The 17,186-nt window shown below is 41.9% G+C and overlaps 1 protein-coding gene across 1 annotated transcript; it reads right to left on the minus strand.

Annotated features, from left to right (window-relative positions):
• Positions 1-1,173: 1,173 nt before the first annotated feature.
• Positions 1,174-9,299, minus strand: clic3 (chloride intracellular channel 3). Its single transcript, XM_061262747.1, has 6 exons — positions 8,943-9,299; positions 4,109-4,218; positions 3,602-3,727; positions 3,394-3,500; positions 2,309-2,484; positions 1,174-1,897 (listed from the first exon to the last, which is right to left on the minus strand). The coding sequence occupies exons 1-6, from the start codon at positions 8,976-8,978 to the stop codon at positions 1,733-1,735; spliced, it is 720 nt and encodes a 239-aa protein (XP_061118731.1). The 5' UTR covers positions 8,979-9,299; the 3' UTR covers positions 1,174-1,732.
• Between the last annotated feature and the right edge of the window lie 7,887 nt (positions 9,300-17,186).

The raw sequence follows: 17,186 nt of genomic DNA on the forward strand, positions 1-17,186 counted from the left end.
AGACCAGACTGTTTAATATTCTGTGTTTAAGTGGATTTTAAAAAAGTTTATTTATTACAAACTGCAATGGGTGTCAGTATTTGGTAACACTTTTTGTTGGTCATGGGAGTCTGAATATAAACACTCTTCAGCATGCAAGCTAATTGACCCTTCTATGGTGACCTGACCTGAACAATCAGATTTGAAGCTCAGATTCAGTCGACAAACCAGATGGTCAACTCCTGTGTCCATGTGGGTTTCCCCCGCGTTTTACATTGCATTACATTACAAAGCATTTAGCAGACACTCTTATCCAGAGCGACGTACAACGAAGTGCAGTTCAAACACAGGAACAACTGTGAAGAGGACCCTAGAGGACAGTACGGTTCCAAGTCTTAGCGTGACTTGGAACCGTAGATACAATTGGAACCCTTGAAATAGCATGACACTTGGCAGCTAGAATACCCCGAGTACAACAATACAATATCTAATACAATACAACACAACAATATCTATATATAACTACATATAAATATATACATTCCAGTTTCCTCCCACAGTCCAAGGACATGCAGTAGGCCAACTGGAGACTTGTCCTGGGTGTATTCCTGCCTCTTACCCCCTGCATGCTGGCATAGGCTCTGGCTACCCCCAAAATGTCCCGAACCAGGAATAAGAGGTTTAGAAAATTGATTAATCTGAGCTTCAACTGCATAGAGAAGACAACTTTCAGTGGGACACAGAGCTGCATATTTTTAAGGTCTGCTGAATATGGGCTTGATGGTGACCTGCAACACACACAGCAGTAGAAAGAAAATGTGTATTTTCATGACTCTTTTCAGTAATAAAAGAAAAGTGAAATAGACCCTCCTGCCCCAGATGCACATACACAGATATGTGCATGTCACAAATGTCCATGCAATTTATTGAATGACGAGAAGTATTTAATACATCATGAATTTATGGACATTTTCAAAAGCAGTGATATTTTAATAATTGTTTGACATACATATTGTCTGACTGTTTGTCAGAGTACAGGGCCAAAAAAGCAGGAATTGTGTCACTGTCAAAATATTTACTTAAGCCACCACTGTTAAGTGTACCAATTTGAAATTTTGATGTTTTTTTTTCTGCATCTGATTGAGTTGTATATATCATTAAACATACTGACTGAAAGAAAATCAAAATGCATGATACGGTTTAATGTTTTTTTATTATTGAACCATATGATAAATCTATTAAAACATAACTGAAATAAACAGTTGTGATACCACACAAGTAACTTGGAAACATCAAAACTCATCAAGAGGCAGAATTACAGAGTATTCACCTTCGAATAATTCTTCTCAGTTAACAGAATTGAAGCATTGCAGGCAGGGCTCGAGTTGTAGGTCTCCAGAGATTACTAAGACCCATACAATATTTATTGTCTTGACCAGCCCACAAAGTTGTTTAGAATTTATATGTGTGTAATAACATGCACCAAGTGAGATGATTAATGATGAATTTCTTCACTCATCAATGCAGGTATTTACAGTTTCCAGGGTGATTCATTGCAACGCAATTTATTAATCTCTCCTGAAACACCTGGACTTTTTTCTTAACTAACAGTTTGGCAGAAAGTACTGAATGTTAACTGTCCAAAATTGTTTTTTCAGATTAAAGATAAGGACATAGTACGTTGATTGAATTCTGTCCCCTTCCTTCTTGTTACAGCCGTGCCCCCACTACCTCCCAGTCCCTCTCCCTTGTTTTATCTCTTGAGGAACTTGGCCACGGAACAGTACGCTTGCAGGATTTCGGGGTCGTTGGGGCAGGTATGGCAAAACTCTTCCTGCTCACTGGCCTTTTTCAGGTATCGTGTCAGACCCCCCAGCGCCGAGGGAATCTCAAAGTCTCGGTACTTCTTGCACACCACCTGAGGGAGGGGTGAGAGATGGAGAGAGGAAGGTGGGGAGAGACAACATTAGGACCATCAGTTTGCGGCAAGCAATGACCTGGCAAGACTCAGTAGGTCTCCTGAGTAAGAGGCGGCGCTAGCCTGCATGCTAAAGTTGAATTCACTTCTAGTGGAGCAGTTAGGCAGCCACACTAGTGGATCGCTACAGTATGTTTCAACCATATGACTTTTCAAGACTTCAAGGGGTGACAATGTTGGTACAAGGTACAGGTTAGACTCTGAGGAAGACATTGTTGTCTTTGAAACGTCAGCCTGGTCCTCTTCATTAAATGTGCTAAACATCTCTAAGACTCCAGTTCCACTCATTATACAAGTTAGTCTTTTGTAACAAAGTTACAAAGCCCCTTTGTGTTAGGTTTGAGAGGCTACCTTGACGATGTTGAGTTTGGGCAGGAGGTTACAGTCAGCCAGTGTGAGGGAGTTTCCATCCAGGTAACTCCTGGAGGACTGCTCTCCATCCGGGTTCTCCTCCAGCTCATGGGGGAGAGGCGTCAGCAGGTACTCATCCAGCTTCATCAGAGACTTCAGGAGCCCCTTCTCCAGGCCTGAGGGATGATACCATGCAAGATGGCTTTAACTGGGGTGCATTCAGGATGAATGGTGTTTTTCACCAGGTCTTTATGGAACACTTATTCACTCGAAACAACTTGCAATGTTTTGCAAAACGTATGCTCCCATATACAGTATGTATAATATGCGTAATAAATACATCACAATAAATGTATATTTACATCAGATATTCGCATATATTTAAAATATATTGTGAAAATATATTTAAATATTCAAAATTGGCAACAATTGATACTTACATATATTAAATATATATGTATACGTAATATAATAAAGTTGTGTGTGTTATGCATATATCAGACAATGTATTTAAATACATGCATTTCATTTCAATATATTTAAGATATAGATATTGACCCTGGCAGAAGTTGATTAAATAAGCTGATGTATTGACTAAACATTATATCCATTAATATTTCATATTGTGCAAGCTGAGTGCAGTCTCCTGTTCCTGTTGGTCAACTTGTGGGAAAAAGCTTTTGGCAACTGAATATCAAACACACACACAATTTCAGTCTTGCCGAACATGCTAGAACACAAATGTGAATCAAAAACTCAGACACACAGTAGCAAGCAGATCAATGAAGCAAATTCTGATTCTGTAGCACACCAGATACCAGACTCTGTATTCTAAACATAGAAAGTACCCATCACAGGTAAGACACTGAACAAAGTAAGCAATGTGGTATTGCACATTCTATACCGTAATTGCAAATGAACTGTTACAAGCTGGAACCTCCAGGATGTAAATAGCACGACAGAGGCAAAGGACAATGGTGTCATTAAGGAGCAGGAAGAACAGAAGGATTCTATGAAATGAGTATCTGGTGAGTTTACAGAATCTAGACAACTACTGAGCTTATGGAATATAACAGTGCTCTTACTGTCATTACGTGCCGGGGTGGCGTTTTTGATGTAGGCTGAGAACTTATGGAAGATGTCGTCTCCTGCCGTATTGGACTCCTTATACCGAGAGCATAGCTTGGGGTACCTGTGGGGGCATAGTTATGCATGTGAATGTGTGTGTGTCTGTATGTGTGTATGACTGGGTGTGTTTGCTTGTGTCCATGTGCATGTATTTCTTATACTCACTGTGGGGGTGCCAGAGTGGCCTCCAGAAACTCCTCAATCTTGTTGGTGTCGGTGTAGACCTCATCGTTAAAGATGAGAAAGGGAGGCTGGGAGCCAGGGGCCAGCTCCTTCAGCACCTCCGGGGCCCTGCGAGAGCGTGAAAGGTTGTAGTGTTGCCGTGCTAATGCTAATGTGCTAATGTAGTTTGGGTAATATGTGTCATAGTTGTGTAATGTTGTGTAATCTGTAATGCTAATGCGTAATAGTTTCATTCTAGAAATGTGCTGACATAGAGAATTGTTGATTGAATACCCATTGTTTACTTTGAATTTCTCTGGAGGAACATGATTGTTGTCTGTTTCACTGTTGTATACTTCTACAAAAGTACTTGTACATAGAAATGCTACTCTCTACAGTACATTTGTAAAGGCTCTCTAAAACACTATGAGCCAAACTACGGGAATATTATAGAAGTCACAACTAAAAAGCTAATGTGCGTGTGTGTTACGGGAGGTGTGTGAGGCTCACTTCTTCATGTCGACGGTGGTTATGGTGAACTGGGCCCCCTTCAACCACAGGATCATGAAGAGACGCTGGCAGAACGGACAGTTACCCACACCCTCTCCATCAATACTCGCCTAGGAGAGAGGAACAGAGGGAAGGAGGTAGAAAGGGAGTGAGTGACAGAGAAAGGGGAAAGAGGAACACGTTTATGGGGAGAGATGGAGGGAATGGGTCAGAGGGGGAGAGAGGAGTGAAAGGGCAAAAGGGGGAGTTGTTGTGGAGAAGATCAGGGACAGAGAGAAAAAAGAGTGAGAGAGAACAAGAGGAGACAAGAAGACAGGATGAGGAATTAGAAAGGTTACTTACGACATGGGGCTAAACATATAAAATTTTCCATCCTAATTTGGAATGTCCAATTATCTGCAACTGCGTTCGAATGCAAGCCACACTACCCGATAATGAGAGTGTAGACATTCTCAGTTACAGATGGAAATGAGCTCAGAAGCTAACTCTGGTGCATTTACTTTGATGTGGAAACTGAAAATGTTGATTCATGTGCACTGTCCCTGATAAATAAAATGAATAAAATAATAAAATAGTTGTGTTACTCTGTAACACATGGTGGTGCCGGTTGTGACTACACACCACAGACTACAGCCAAGTTCACAAAAGAAAATATGAAGTCCACAAGTGTCTGATCGACCAGTGAGTTTCCATGAAGAGCGATGCAATGCAGACCTGGTGGACTGAACCTCCCATACCCTGGGGTGACACAGTCGGCAATTGCACCAGCCCTATGGAGCTATTGGCCACTTTCGGTACCAGCACGGTACAGATTTCAGTCTGTGGGCCTCATCCTACAGAATGAGCCACCAGTAGCCACCACATAAGGCCACAGCTTTGCTACGGAGAGCATCACAAATGTATTTCTTTCCTTAAATGGGTCAGGTGATTTAGGAACCACCACACTACATGGCTGATTAAACAGTCCTCTGCACTCTTCTATTAATTGAATGATCCACTATGAACATCAGAACTACTGCATATTAGGCTGTATTTCTGCCTACTCACACACAGATAGACTCATGGTGCTGTACTGTATATTGAATTGCATTGCATTGTAATATACTGCATTATATGTATTGTACCCTGTGCACACCTCACAATCCATCCATCCATCCATCCATCCATCCATTATCTGAACCCACTTATCCTGAACAGGGTCGCAGGGGGGCTGGAGCCTATCCCAGCATACATTGGGCGAAAGGCAGGAATACACCCTGGACGGGTCGCCAGTCCATCGCAGGGCACACGCACCATTCACTCACACACTCATACCTACGGGCAATTTAGACTCTCCAATCAGCCTAACATGCATGTCTTTGGACTGTGGGAGGAAACCGGAGTACCCGGAGGAAACCCACGCAGACACGGGGAGAACATGCAAACTCCGCACAGAGAGGCCCCGGCCGACGGGGATTCGAACCCAGGACCTCCTTGCTGTGAGACGGCAGTGCTACCCACTGCACCGTCCGTGCCGCCCCTCACAATCCAATGAATGTATAATTAATTTGCATAGACCCCAAAACTTACTGAGGTAGGCATTTATGACAAGTCTCACACATACATGGTCAGCTCCACAAAACACAGGCATTCCACCAGCCCAGGGCACTGTACACTGTAATACACTGCCAGCCTGCTTTTGAATAATAAATCATGGAATTATGGAATATGTTTGGCTAGTTGATGGGGGTTGGGTATTTGACAAAAACTTCAGTCAATGGACCTCAATGAATATATAAGTATACAAGATATTATTTTGATTACTGTACTTATTTTTTATGATCTTCCCGTAAATGCAGCATTTTACACCTCATAAGACCTGTAATATCATTTAGTTTCCATGTGTCCTTTTGGAGTCTCCAAATGTCAAGACTGCCTAGACATATTTGGTGATATTGTCCTCAAGTTTGAAAGGGGATTTGTCCAGTGTTGTGACTTGGCCTTGTTTCTAAGAGCACAGGCCACAGCTACAATAATCTGTATCCAGGCAAAAAAAGAAAATCTTTTCAGCGAGAAAAACTTCCACTTTCACAGGGTTTGAGCTTCTATAACTTTTTTCTGTAATATTTGGTGTAATTCCCCAAAGGGTTACCTTTCAGAAGAAACCAGGATTATGCCTGAAGTCAAAATGGTTCAAGAATAGTAACTATTTTATTGTGGGTATGTCATTTTTAAGCTTGTGTCAAGAAAAGGGGGGGATTGTGTTTGTGGGAAGAAAATTCGTCAGACCTCATGCAATATTACTGCTTATTTTCTTGAGGCATTCCGTACAGATAAGATTCTTTCAAAAATAATTCAATGAAAGGTCCTAAATAAACGTACTGTACATTTTCCATTACATTTTAGTCAAATCAATATAGTGAGATAGCCAACACTGTCCTGCAGTTCTCTAAGAAATCAGCAGGGAGGTTGTTCCAAGCATGTTAAAGAACTTACCACAGTTCTTCTGCAAACTTTGGTTGGCTCCTTGCTTCTGATCTCAGACAGCCTTGGTCAAGTTTTTATGTAAAAAGTACTCAATTGCTTACAGTAATATGTTACTTTTTAAAATTAAATACACAAATGTCTCTGTAAAATTTAATCTTTTGGAAAATCAGTATTTGGAAATGTCAAATGTGTTTGTTTATGCTAACATACACAAAAAATAAACATAAGTCTAGGGTGCCTAAGACTTCTGCCCAGTACTGTACATTAGGACTAATGAGAAATAATTTGATGGCAGAAGTGTTTGATTATTTGGCTGGAAGGACAGAAGTAATTGGAGCGGTCTAATTTTTAATTAACTCTTGTGTTGTCTTAAGGGTAAAAAATGACCAGCCACTGTGTTTAACAGCAGAGAAATTTGGTGACATAGTAATGAGTGACAGGTTGTTTCTACATGCAAAATAGATTTGGGGTTTAAAATTCAATTAAGATGCTTTACTTTAGGGATTTAGTGAAGGCGTGTCATTTTTTAAGGGGAGTATACAGAATGTTAAGACTACAGTGTGTACCCTCTACAGTGAATAACAGTGGTAAAGTCACCATCTGTGATGATGGTGTTATGCAGATAAATCTGATTTTGATTAATGTTGTAAAATCTGTGTTTGGACCATAGTCTACACAGTACTACAGGAGAACCAGTGACTATTTTACACCCTACAACCAAACAGTACTACAGGAGAGCCAGTGACTATTATACACCCTACAGACCACACAGTGCTACAGGAGAACCAGTGACTATTTTACACCCTACAGACCACACAGTACTACAGGAGAGCCAGTGACTATTATACACCCTACAGACCACACAGTGCTACAGGAGAACCAGAGACTATTTAATACCCCACAAACCACATAGTACTACAGGAGAACCAGTGACTGTTTTACATTATGTAGTTCAAACAGAGTAGTATATCTCTCACAGGTATGACAACCTGTAACCAGTGAGTACCTGGCACATAGTTGTAAGGAAGTAATGTTGTGAAACTCTACCCCTGGAGTGAATAGGGCAATTGTGCTTCAGCTTGTGGTGAGAACCATTGCTCAATTAACCATTCTAGGGGCCTTAAGTACGTTTTTTGAAGTTGTATCACAAAAGCAGATCAAGGACACATCCCCCTTGAGCCCTGAGCCATCTTTTTTATGAGAGCAGCAATGCACCCTTAATACCAACCCACTTTGTGTGGTATGTACGTCTTTCCCGGGTTAACGGTGCAGAGAATCAAGACCAGCGGTCGCTGTCCGAGAGGGCACTGTACATTACACGCTACACAATGCAGACTATACCAAATACAAAAGTGTACAGAACTGAACAAGTTACCCATACGAATGAACATGAGTGAAACATTGTGAGTGGAGGGAGAGCCGCAACCTGTTTACTGAGCACCAGCTGCAGCTGTGAAAAAGAAAAACGGCCAATCTGGGAGTGGAGTGAGATGACTATCTGCAGATAGACGGTTCCCTGCTACCATTCTCTCTGAAATCAAAGGAAGCCAGGGGGGGAAACGGAATCCTCTTCTCAGCTTTAGTTATCTTTTATTCAAATCGTTTTAACTGTTGTCTTTCTTTGCTCTACACTGCAAGTGGAATTTCCCAGTGTAAACTCTCTTTCTCTCACCCCCCCCCCCTCTCTCCAACATTTCACTGGACATACTTGTATGAGCATGTGACAAATAAAATATCTTGAATCTCTCTTTCTCTCTCTCTCTCTCTCTCTCTCTCTCTCTCATACGCCTATACAGGACACACCCTGCACCTGTTTATATTCTCAAAATAAAAATTATAATAATAGAAATAATTTTAAGGAACTCTAACCAGCTGCAGTTGGTAGGTTTTCACCCTCAGCAATGGTTGCTTTGATTCATACTCTTAATTTACCATGGCTCTCTTTGATGTATGCAAAGGATCCAAAATAACTTGATCAACTTGATGTGACAGGTTAGATCTATCAAAGGGTTGGACCTGGCGTTTATAAAAATAAAATAATAAAATAAAAAAACAGGGAGGAGAGAAACTTCAGTGATTTACCAAATGCCTGTATTTAACCAGTCCTAACTGGTGTTTCAAACATGACAGCATTCGTGATTTATCCTTGCAGTGATTTCACAATTCTGCTTGAATTTCCAGATTTCACCAGAGATACTGTTCCGCACAATACAGTCAGTTCAGTTAAGCACAAAACTTAACGCGACTGGCTAGAGACTTTAAATGGACTTTCAATTGGGGATGGGGGAATAATAATTAGCACATTTCATAAAATGGGCTATATATCAGAAACATCACAACAGCAAAACTTCAAATATATCACTCTTACCTTCATGAAAAGTTCGATTTTGGGGGGTTGCGCCATTTTCAAGATCTATCTCCTTTCCCTGTCCCTGGTTACTAGGCGACGGCACCGCCGAGGGCTCGCGTCGTTACCCAGCGAACACACACCTGGGACCCCGGCAGGTGCGGCTGTGTACCCACGTGCCAGGCTGTACCCACTGTGCGCGTGTTAGTGCAGTGCCTATGTCTGTGTATTTCTTCCGTCAGTCAATCTGAAATGCAGTAGGCCGATCGCCGATACCGTCTGTCGCTCGCACTGCCTGCCCGCTCGCCCCTTCGCGAAGTGCAACCGGTGTAGTTTGCCTTTGCTTATTTCCTTCTGCGTGGAAAGAGTTTCACGCTGATGCCGCACCCCTCGGTCCTTAGCATTCCATGAGCATGGCTCTCACCCGTCACACCGGTCCGACCTGCGTGACCGGATCTCTTGCGTCTGTCACGGTCAGATTCCTTTCCGGTCCTCTTTGTGACTGATTGTCTTCATCTCTGTCTAAATTCTGGGAGCAATGTCTAATGGCTACACCCTGACATGTGTATTGTGTGTTTTTGTCGTGTTAAATCCGACGACAAATGATACAGTAAGTGATTGGCTAGTTTGACAGGACAGGTTTAAAATGTACTAGTAAATGCAATTTCTAAATCTCAGAGTCTCTCCCCTGTCACTCACACTCATCTCTCTCTCTCTCTCTCTCTCTCTCTCTCTCTCTCTCTCTCTCTCTCTCTCTCTCTCTCTCTCTCTCTCTCACTAGAATAATTCTTTATTGGAATGACTAAAATTTGTTACTGCAATAACTGTATATAACAGTTTTATGAAAGCAATTAACAATGAAAAAGGCATGCAGATATAATACATGCTGTAGCAAAAAAAGAAAGAACTGTCCCTCCCCTTAATTCACAAAGTGTGAGTGCTTAGTTTGTATCTCTAATTCTCTCCTTTCCTTCTGCCCTTCTTTAGACTTCTGTTGTCTAGTTCAACCTCTCCCTGTTCCTCTCACATTTTTTTTCTTTTTTTTTGTCTTCTCCAAGATAAGAGATTAAACTGTATTATCTCAACGATAGACAGTTGCTGTGCGGCCAGGAAGAACAAAAAACAAAACAACAACGGTTATGCAGGTATGACATAAATATACATGAAGTGCGTGGGTGCCAAGGAAAGAAACTCAGCCTGTGATCCATTGCACTTACTGCGGGCGGCCTGTAGCGTAGTGGTTAAGGTATATGACTGGGACCTGCAAGGTCGGTGGTTCGATCCCCGGTGCAGTCACAATAAGATCCGCACAGCCCTGCATTGCTCCAAGGGCGGATTGTCTCCTGCTTAGTCTAATCAACTGTACATCACTTTGGATAAAAGCATCTGCCAAAAAATGGCATTAATGTAATGTAATATAAGGAAAAAGACTGAGCTGTGAATATACCACAGGTGAATGCGGATAGAGGAAGTGGAGTGACAAGTGACAAAAGCGAAAAGTTACACAGATAACAAAAGGTAAAAGAGAGGGACATTTTTAAAAATAAGGGGAGTGATTGTTCTTTCAACCACAACTGGCTAGCCATTACGTCTAGATTTGAAGAAAGGTGTATTTGTGCTTCAAAAAGCATCGTCATTGCTGCATACAGAGGGGGGGAACCTGCAGACGTTCTGTGAAGTTTGTGGAGAAAGGCTTAGGGCAGGGCAGCCATATGACTGGGGAAAGATTGTAAGGATCCTGACTGACAGGGACCCTCAAAAAATATAAGGAAATAGGATCTTCTGGGGGGGGGGATCTTTTGGATTTGGACTATATATACGAGTACTGGGGACAGCAGGCATTTTTAACATAATATTATATGGTTAAGGTTGTGGGAGCATTTGGCCGGAATAAAGATGTCTGAGTAGGTTTTGCTCATTCCATAGATCATATACAGTATAAACAAAATATGGTCTATGGAATGAGCAAAACCTACTCAGACATCTTTATTCAGACACATTGCTCCCACAACCTTAACCATTAGTCCACATCAATAACTTATAGTTAAAGACAAAACCCAGTGATTAAAAGCTAGAATCTAGACATCTAGGCGGATGGAAATTGGGGTTTAGAGATGTGTTGACCAATACCGACTCGGTTAACCCCAGTATTGCTCATGTTTTACCTGGGCATAGCCTGGCTATGTCCTAGCCTGCTAGGAAACGTTCACTTTTCAAATGAAACGTTTACTGTAGCCCTGAACGCCAAGAAGACGTTTCACTGATTTTTCAACCAACTTTTCACCACAAAAATGTCCACAGGGCAGGAACACAAACAGTTCATTTTAAACAAGAGAGAGATAAAAAGATACAGAGAAAAGGGGAGGAGTAGTTTCTGTACAGAGAGAAGGCAAGGGTGAGCCAATCGTCCTGAGGTTAATCCTTCTCTAGGTCACATTCTCAGCATACTATATTCCCACTACTGCATGCTTTAAGACATTCCCTCAAATGATTCTCAGCATTGTGGATACAAGATATGCCTCTGGCCAAGGACAGCAGGCTTTAACATGATACAGCAGTCTTGCATTTTACTCTCTTCTCAGTGAATATTGTAGTTTCGCATCTAGTCTCTGTGGAAACCAAGGAACGCACCTGTTCCTGTTTGGTTGGTGTGTACAGATTTGTGCCGTAAATGCAATAAGAAGTTGTTCTGCTTCCCAAACATCCAGCAGCCACACCCACCCTCATGCTACAAACACACATGTACGCATGAGCGTGCGCACACACTCACACTCACACACACACACGCGTAGAAATAAACAAAAACAGCTGAACAAACAATCTCCGAAAAAGATCCCTTTTCAAAGCAAACACGTTGTGCAGACAACAAGAGAAAAACAAAAAGAGAACTCCCCAACGCACGCACACAGACATGCATAAACAATTAAAATGCAAGAGAACTTCAGGAAACCGGTAAACATGTGCTGCATAGGTGCTGCATAGCAAGATTATGAATAGCTTGACTCCTGAATCTATTATTATATTATATTAGTACTACACTGTATACTTCAAATAAAACAATTATGGTTCTGCACTTGTCTCTACAGTCGACTTTGTTATCTAGCACCATTCCTGGATGACAGAGACTATTAAAGCTATGATGCTTATAATACTAGCTAATACTTTAATGTAAAATTCAATCAATTGAAATGGTTCAAGAGAACATCAAAGCAAGAAGTCCACTGAAGAATTATGACATCAGAGGACAGGAACATGATTTAGGTGCAGTGTGTTTTTCCTGTTGGGTAATGTGTAGATTATATCATGCTGTTTTTAGTTTTTTTCATCCTTACACAATGCAAGGAATTTAACCTGCAAAGTATGCTTGGCTAAATCCTGTACTAACTTGGCCTAAAATGTGTGGCGTGCAATAATTTTGACCCTCTGTAACTGTATAAATTGTCAGAAAATATACAACTCTCTCAGTTTATCTCAGTTTTCTTTCTGAATAGTGAAACTGGTCATAAAATCTTGACATAATACGAGAGCTTGTTAGCCTTTGGAGGCACGTGACCCAGTAGCGTAGTGGTTAAGGTACATGACCCTATAGCATAGTGGTTAAGGTACAGGACCCTGTAGTGTAGTGTAGTGGTTAAGGCACATGACCCTGTAGCATAGTGGTTAAGGTACAGGACCCTGTAGCGTAGTGGTTAAGGTACAAGACCCTGTAGCATAGTGGTTAAGGTACAGGACCCTGTAGCATAGTGGTTAAGGTACAGGACCCTGTAGCCTAGTGGTTAAGGTACATGACCCTATAGCGTAGTGGTTAAGGTACAGGACCCTGTAGTGTAGTGGTTAATGCTCAGGACCCTGTAGCATAGTGGTTAAGGTACGTGACCCTGTAGCGTAGTGTAGTGGTTAAGGTACATGACCCTATAGCATAGTGGTTAAGGTACAGGACCCTGTAGCGTAGTGGTTAAGGTACAGGACCCTGTAGTGTAGTGGTTAAGGTACATGACCCTGTAGCGTAGTGTAGTGGTTAAGGTACATGACCCTGTAGCGTAGTGTAGTGGTTAAGGTACATGACCCTGTAGTGTAGTGGTTAAGGTACAGGACCCTGTAGCGTAATGGTTAAGGTACAGGACCCTGTAGCGTAGTGGTTAAGGTACAGGACCCTGTAGTGTAGTGGTTAATGCTCAGGACCCTGTAGCATAGTGGTTAAGGTACATGACCCTGTAGCGTAGTGTAGTGGTTAAGGTACATGACCCTATAGCGTAGTGTAGTGGTTAAGGTACATGACCCTGTAGTGTAGTGGTTAAGGTACAGGACCCTGTAGCGTAGTGTAGTGGTTAAGGTACATGACCCTGTAGTGTAGTGGTTAAGGTACATGACCCTGTAGTGTAGTGGTTAAGGTACAGGACCCTGTAGCGTAGTGTAGTGGTTAAGGTACATGACCCTGTAGTGTAGTGGTTAAGGTACATGACCCTATAGCGTAGTGGTTAAGGTACAGGACCCTATAGCGTAGTGGTTAAGGTACAGGACCCTGTAGCGTAGTGGTTAATGCTCAGGACCCTGTAGCATAGTGGTTAAGGTACATGACCCTGTAGCGTAGTGTAGTGGTTAAGGTACATGACCCTGTAATGTAGTGGTTAAGGTACATGACCCTGTAGTGTAGTGGTTAAGGTACATGACCCTGTAGCGTAGTGTAGTGGTTAAGGTACATGACCCTGTAGTGTAGTGGTTAAGGTACATGACCCTGTAGTGTAGTGGTTAAGGTACAGGACCCTGTAGCGGGGACCACTCTCAGAAATCAAGGTAAAATGGAGGTACATTCTCGTTCTTTAAGGAATACATTTCCCAAATGTACAGTATCTGAAAGTACAAGGTAGCTTGTCTGAGCTGATCAAACAATGTCAAGCTGGGAGCTGGCTGGTTTTATGTACCTATTAGGGTCCCACCCCAGTGACAAGCCTGGTTGAGGTGTGAATCAGGAGCATGGCACTCAAACAGGTAATGGAACACGGTCCTGCTAAAGGCTAAAGGCTGATGGGTGGAGGAGTGCTTCTGAGGTGGGGCACTGCTATTGTACAACTGAACAAGATGCTAAACCTGAATCACTACAGTAATGATCCAGCTGTATAAATGCACAAGCATTTAAGCCATTGTAAAAGCTATTATCTCAAATTAGCCTGAGTGTGTCTGCCAAACAAAAATACTTTAATGGAAATCTACAAATAATTATTTTGGACAGTGGCTGTTGTGTCTTCACAGTTTGGAATTCCCAATTGTGTTTGTACCATATAGTCCGATGTGCAGTGTAAAATCAACATGTTTTAGCAATGTGGCAGAGAACATGAGGTAGTATTGGACAGCTGGACTCATATAAACTCATTTATTTAAGGACCCACACGCATCAGCGTTCTCTTCGTGGTTTTGGGTTTGGTTCTTCTTGGTTCTTGGCTTATCTAAAACGGCCACAAAATGTTTGCAAAGAGCGCAAAGACGAGCTCAGGAAAATAGCAGTTAGACCCCAAAATATTCATATTTCTACCAAAATTGCAAGTGTTTTATTTGCATCAGTATGGAATACAAATTGAAAGCTCCAGGATGAAAAGCTCAAAACCACAAAAAATAAACGTTTGGGTCTTTAATACTGAAGATTTGACCATGTAGGCCTCCTCATCTTGAATCTGCCAGTGGTGTTGTATTTTGTTGTCTTTTTGTACACTAATTGTGAATCATGTTGTATTGTGTTGTGAATTTGTTTGTTTGGCTGCTACCTCTCTTGAAAAATAGATTTTTAATCTCAAAGGGACTTTCTTGTTAAATAAAGGTTAATAAATGATAAATAAATAAAGTGCGGATTTTAGTGTCCGTGATGGTAGTACAGTTGAGTTTTGCAGTTGAGTACATGCCTTTCGTGGGACATGCTGCTCTGGGATAGGATTATAGATGTACACATTCCACATAAAGGATAGAGAGGAAACAGGAGTCTCCCTGTTGGAGGATTGGACTTGGGTTCATATTGCCTGTGGATACAATGATGCACAGAGCAAAAATACAACCACAAGATATTTCAGGCAATATGGAGTTTACTTTCACAAACAAGCACCCATAGCTGGAAATTGGTAAAGGTAAAGTTATTATCATTATTATTATTATTTTTATTTTTATTTTTACTATTACTACTACTACTACTACTACTATTACTAGCCAAATAGGGTGGTTTAGTGACTATGTCACCATGATTGTACTTTCTGAGGGAGGCCATTTGGTGGCACTATACGTCCAGAGTCCGGAAATGCTCTGATAAAAAAATAAAAACTGCTGCGCTCACATAAAATACATTCAGGGCCAGTGTCACAGAGAGTCTAGTCCAAGACTAAGTTCAATTTTAAATGGAGATTCTCCATAAAAAACTCAATTTAGTCTAGGACTGAGCTTAATCTGCGTCTGTGAAACTGGCGCAGAAACTGCTGCTGCACCCAGCAGTCTAGGACTGAGCTTAATCTGCGTCTGTGAAACTGGCCCAGAAACTGCTGCTGCACCCAGCCCAACATAAGCAGGGAGCAGAGAGTATTAAAGCACGCAAGTCTGGAGAAATGAGAAACAGCATTGGAAAGATGATAAAGCTTTCTGTATAAAAGGGGTTTGAATTCATTCAATTTTTGTTTGTTTTGGCTTCAGTTATCCAGTGGTGCACTGCACAAAACATTGTCAAAGTCTTATCTCCTTTTTTATGTACGCCACAAAGAGGTAAGCAAAATCGGTTCGGGATCAAACTCTCCAAAAAGGGCACGTGTGAAAATACCCTGAAACACGTGGAGAGCATCAGAATAAGTACAAGCTCACAGAGTGAAAGAACACACAAGATTGGAGATACTATTTGGCAGGAATTAAGCCGTTCTTTTGGCCTGTGCCACAGCAACCGATGTGCCACATCCTAAACCGCCCAAGCCGTGGGGTTACCGTGATGAGGGTGTGGTCAGCCGTGCAGAAACAGAAGCGAAAATAAGAGAGGGACGCGGTGGGGGCCCTGGTAGCACCTGACCACCTCTGCTTCCGCTTCTGCGGTCTGTGACTCATTCAACTCGCCCTCCCCTGAAAACAGGAAAATGCTTACGAGAGAGAAAGAGCGCGACACGCGCTGCCATCAAAAAGTCACCCTCTCCACGGTCACGCCCGGCCTGCCCTCCGAAGCTGTTGAACAGAAATCTCCTATCATCTTAAATAATCAATCATCTCCATAACTGATACTAAACTGGCTACGTGCTACAGTGATAACTAGCCCACGACGCAAATGACGACGCAAAGAAACTAGCAGAAGCAGTAGACCTCTGACCTTTGTCATTAGAGGTTAGCAGACATCCTGTCCTTTGCGAAAAAATTTTCTGGAGAGGTGGGATGTCTGGGTTAGGATCCTGGGTCAGCACTATGGCCCATCAATGGCTGCAGGGACAGTTCACTTTCTGGGTTTTAAAATTTTTATTTCAGATTTAGTCTATGTTCCTTGTGCACATTGAAGGATGTTTTAGATATGAACTGATATGAAGGTATTTGGGTTTGTGTATAGGCGTCAAGTAAACACCAAAACAGCTTGCGTGGTGAGGATTACGTTGAGGCTGGATGTTTGTATATTAATCTTCAAAATATTGTGAGCTGAGAATGAGAAGGTTCTAACTGACATTAAACAAACAGTTACTGTCATAAATATGTTGTTTCAAGGGCACTAAATAAATAGTTTTTCTTTTTTACAAAAATACTGTTTAAATGCTAAATGTAATAGGTCATATCTGCTTGGAGCCCGTTCACTTTGGAATCTTTGAAGCTCAATATTTCATAACTACACAGATAGACCATTCTAATTCTCAGCTCACGGTTTTATGTGTACAGCATTCTTAGTTTCAGGACTCTTGTCACAGGCGACCGAAGGCTGCAGCGCTCCAGGAAATGTCGGTTCAGCTTCCTCTATCAGCATGGCCGTATGTGGAGAGAAGCAGATGAAAATGAAAGAGACGGCCCTCAAGACAAACAAATCTGCAGAACTCAGAGGCTGCACCAGCTTGTGGAAATCTGCACGGTCAAGACGCAGGCCATGAATATGTCTGTTTCGACCAATCTCGTCTGTGTTTAAAACAAACTCTGAATAGTCACATGAATAGTCGTGAAGAAATCAGATGCGTAATGCAATTAGAGTGCTAACGCGGCCATTAACTCCGCTATTGTGAAACTGTGGAGAAAGTAGCCCAAGAAACACATCACATTTCAGCTTCTCGATGTCGAAAC

This window comes from Conger conger, chromosome 12, assembly GCF_963514075.1.
Source record: "Conger conger chromosome 12, fConCon1.1, whole genome shotgun sequence".
Taxonomy (NCBI): domain Eukaryota; kingdom Metazoa; phylum Chordata; class Actinopteri; order Anguilliformes; family Congridae; genus Conger; species Conger conger.

Coding starts and splice junctions, on each gene's coding strand:
- clic3 (XM_061262747.1), bottom strand. CDS start 8,978: ATGGCGCAACCCCCCAAAATCGAACTTTTCATGAAG. Junction 3,728..4,108: donor ACCACCGTCGACATGAAGAA/GTGAGCCTCACA, acceptor ACGCTCTCGCAG/GGCCCCGGAGGTGCTGAAGG. Junction 2,485..3,393: donor CACCCCGGCACGTAATGACA/GTAAGAGCACTG, acceptor ATCATCCCTCAG/GCCTGGAGAAGGGGCTCCTG.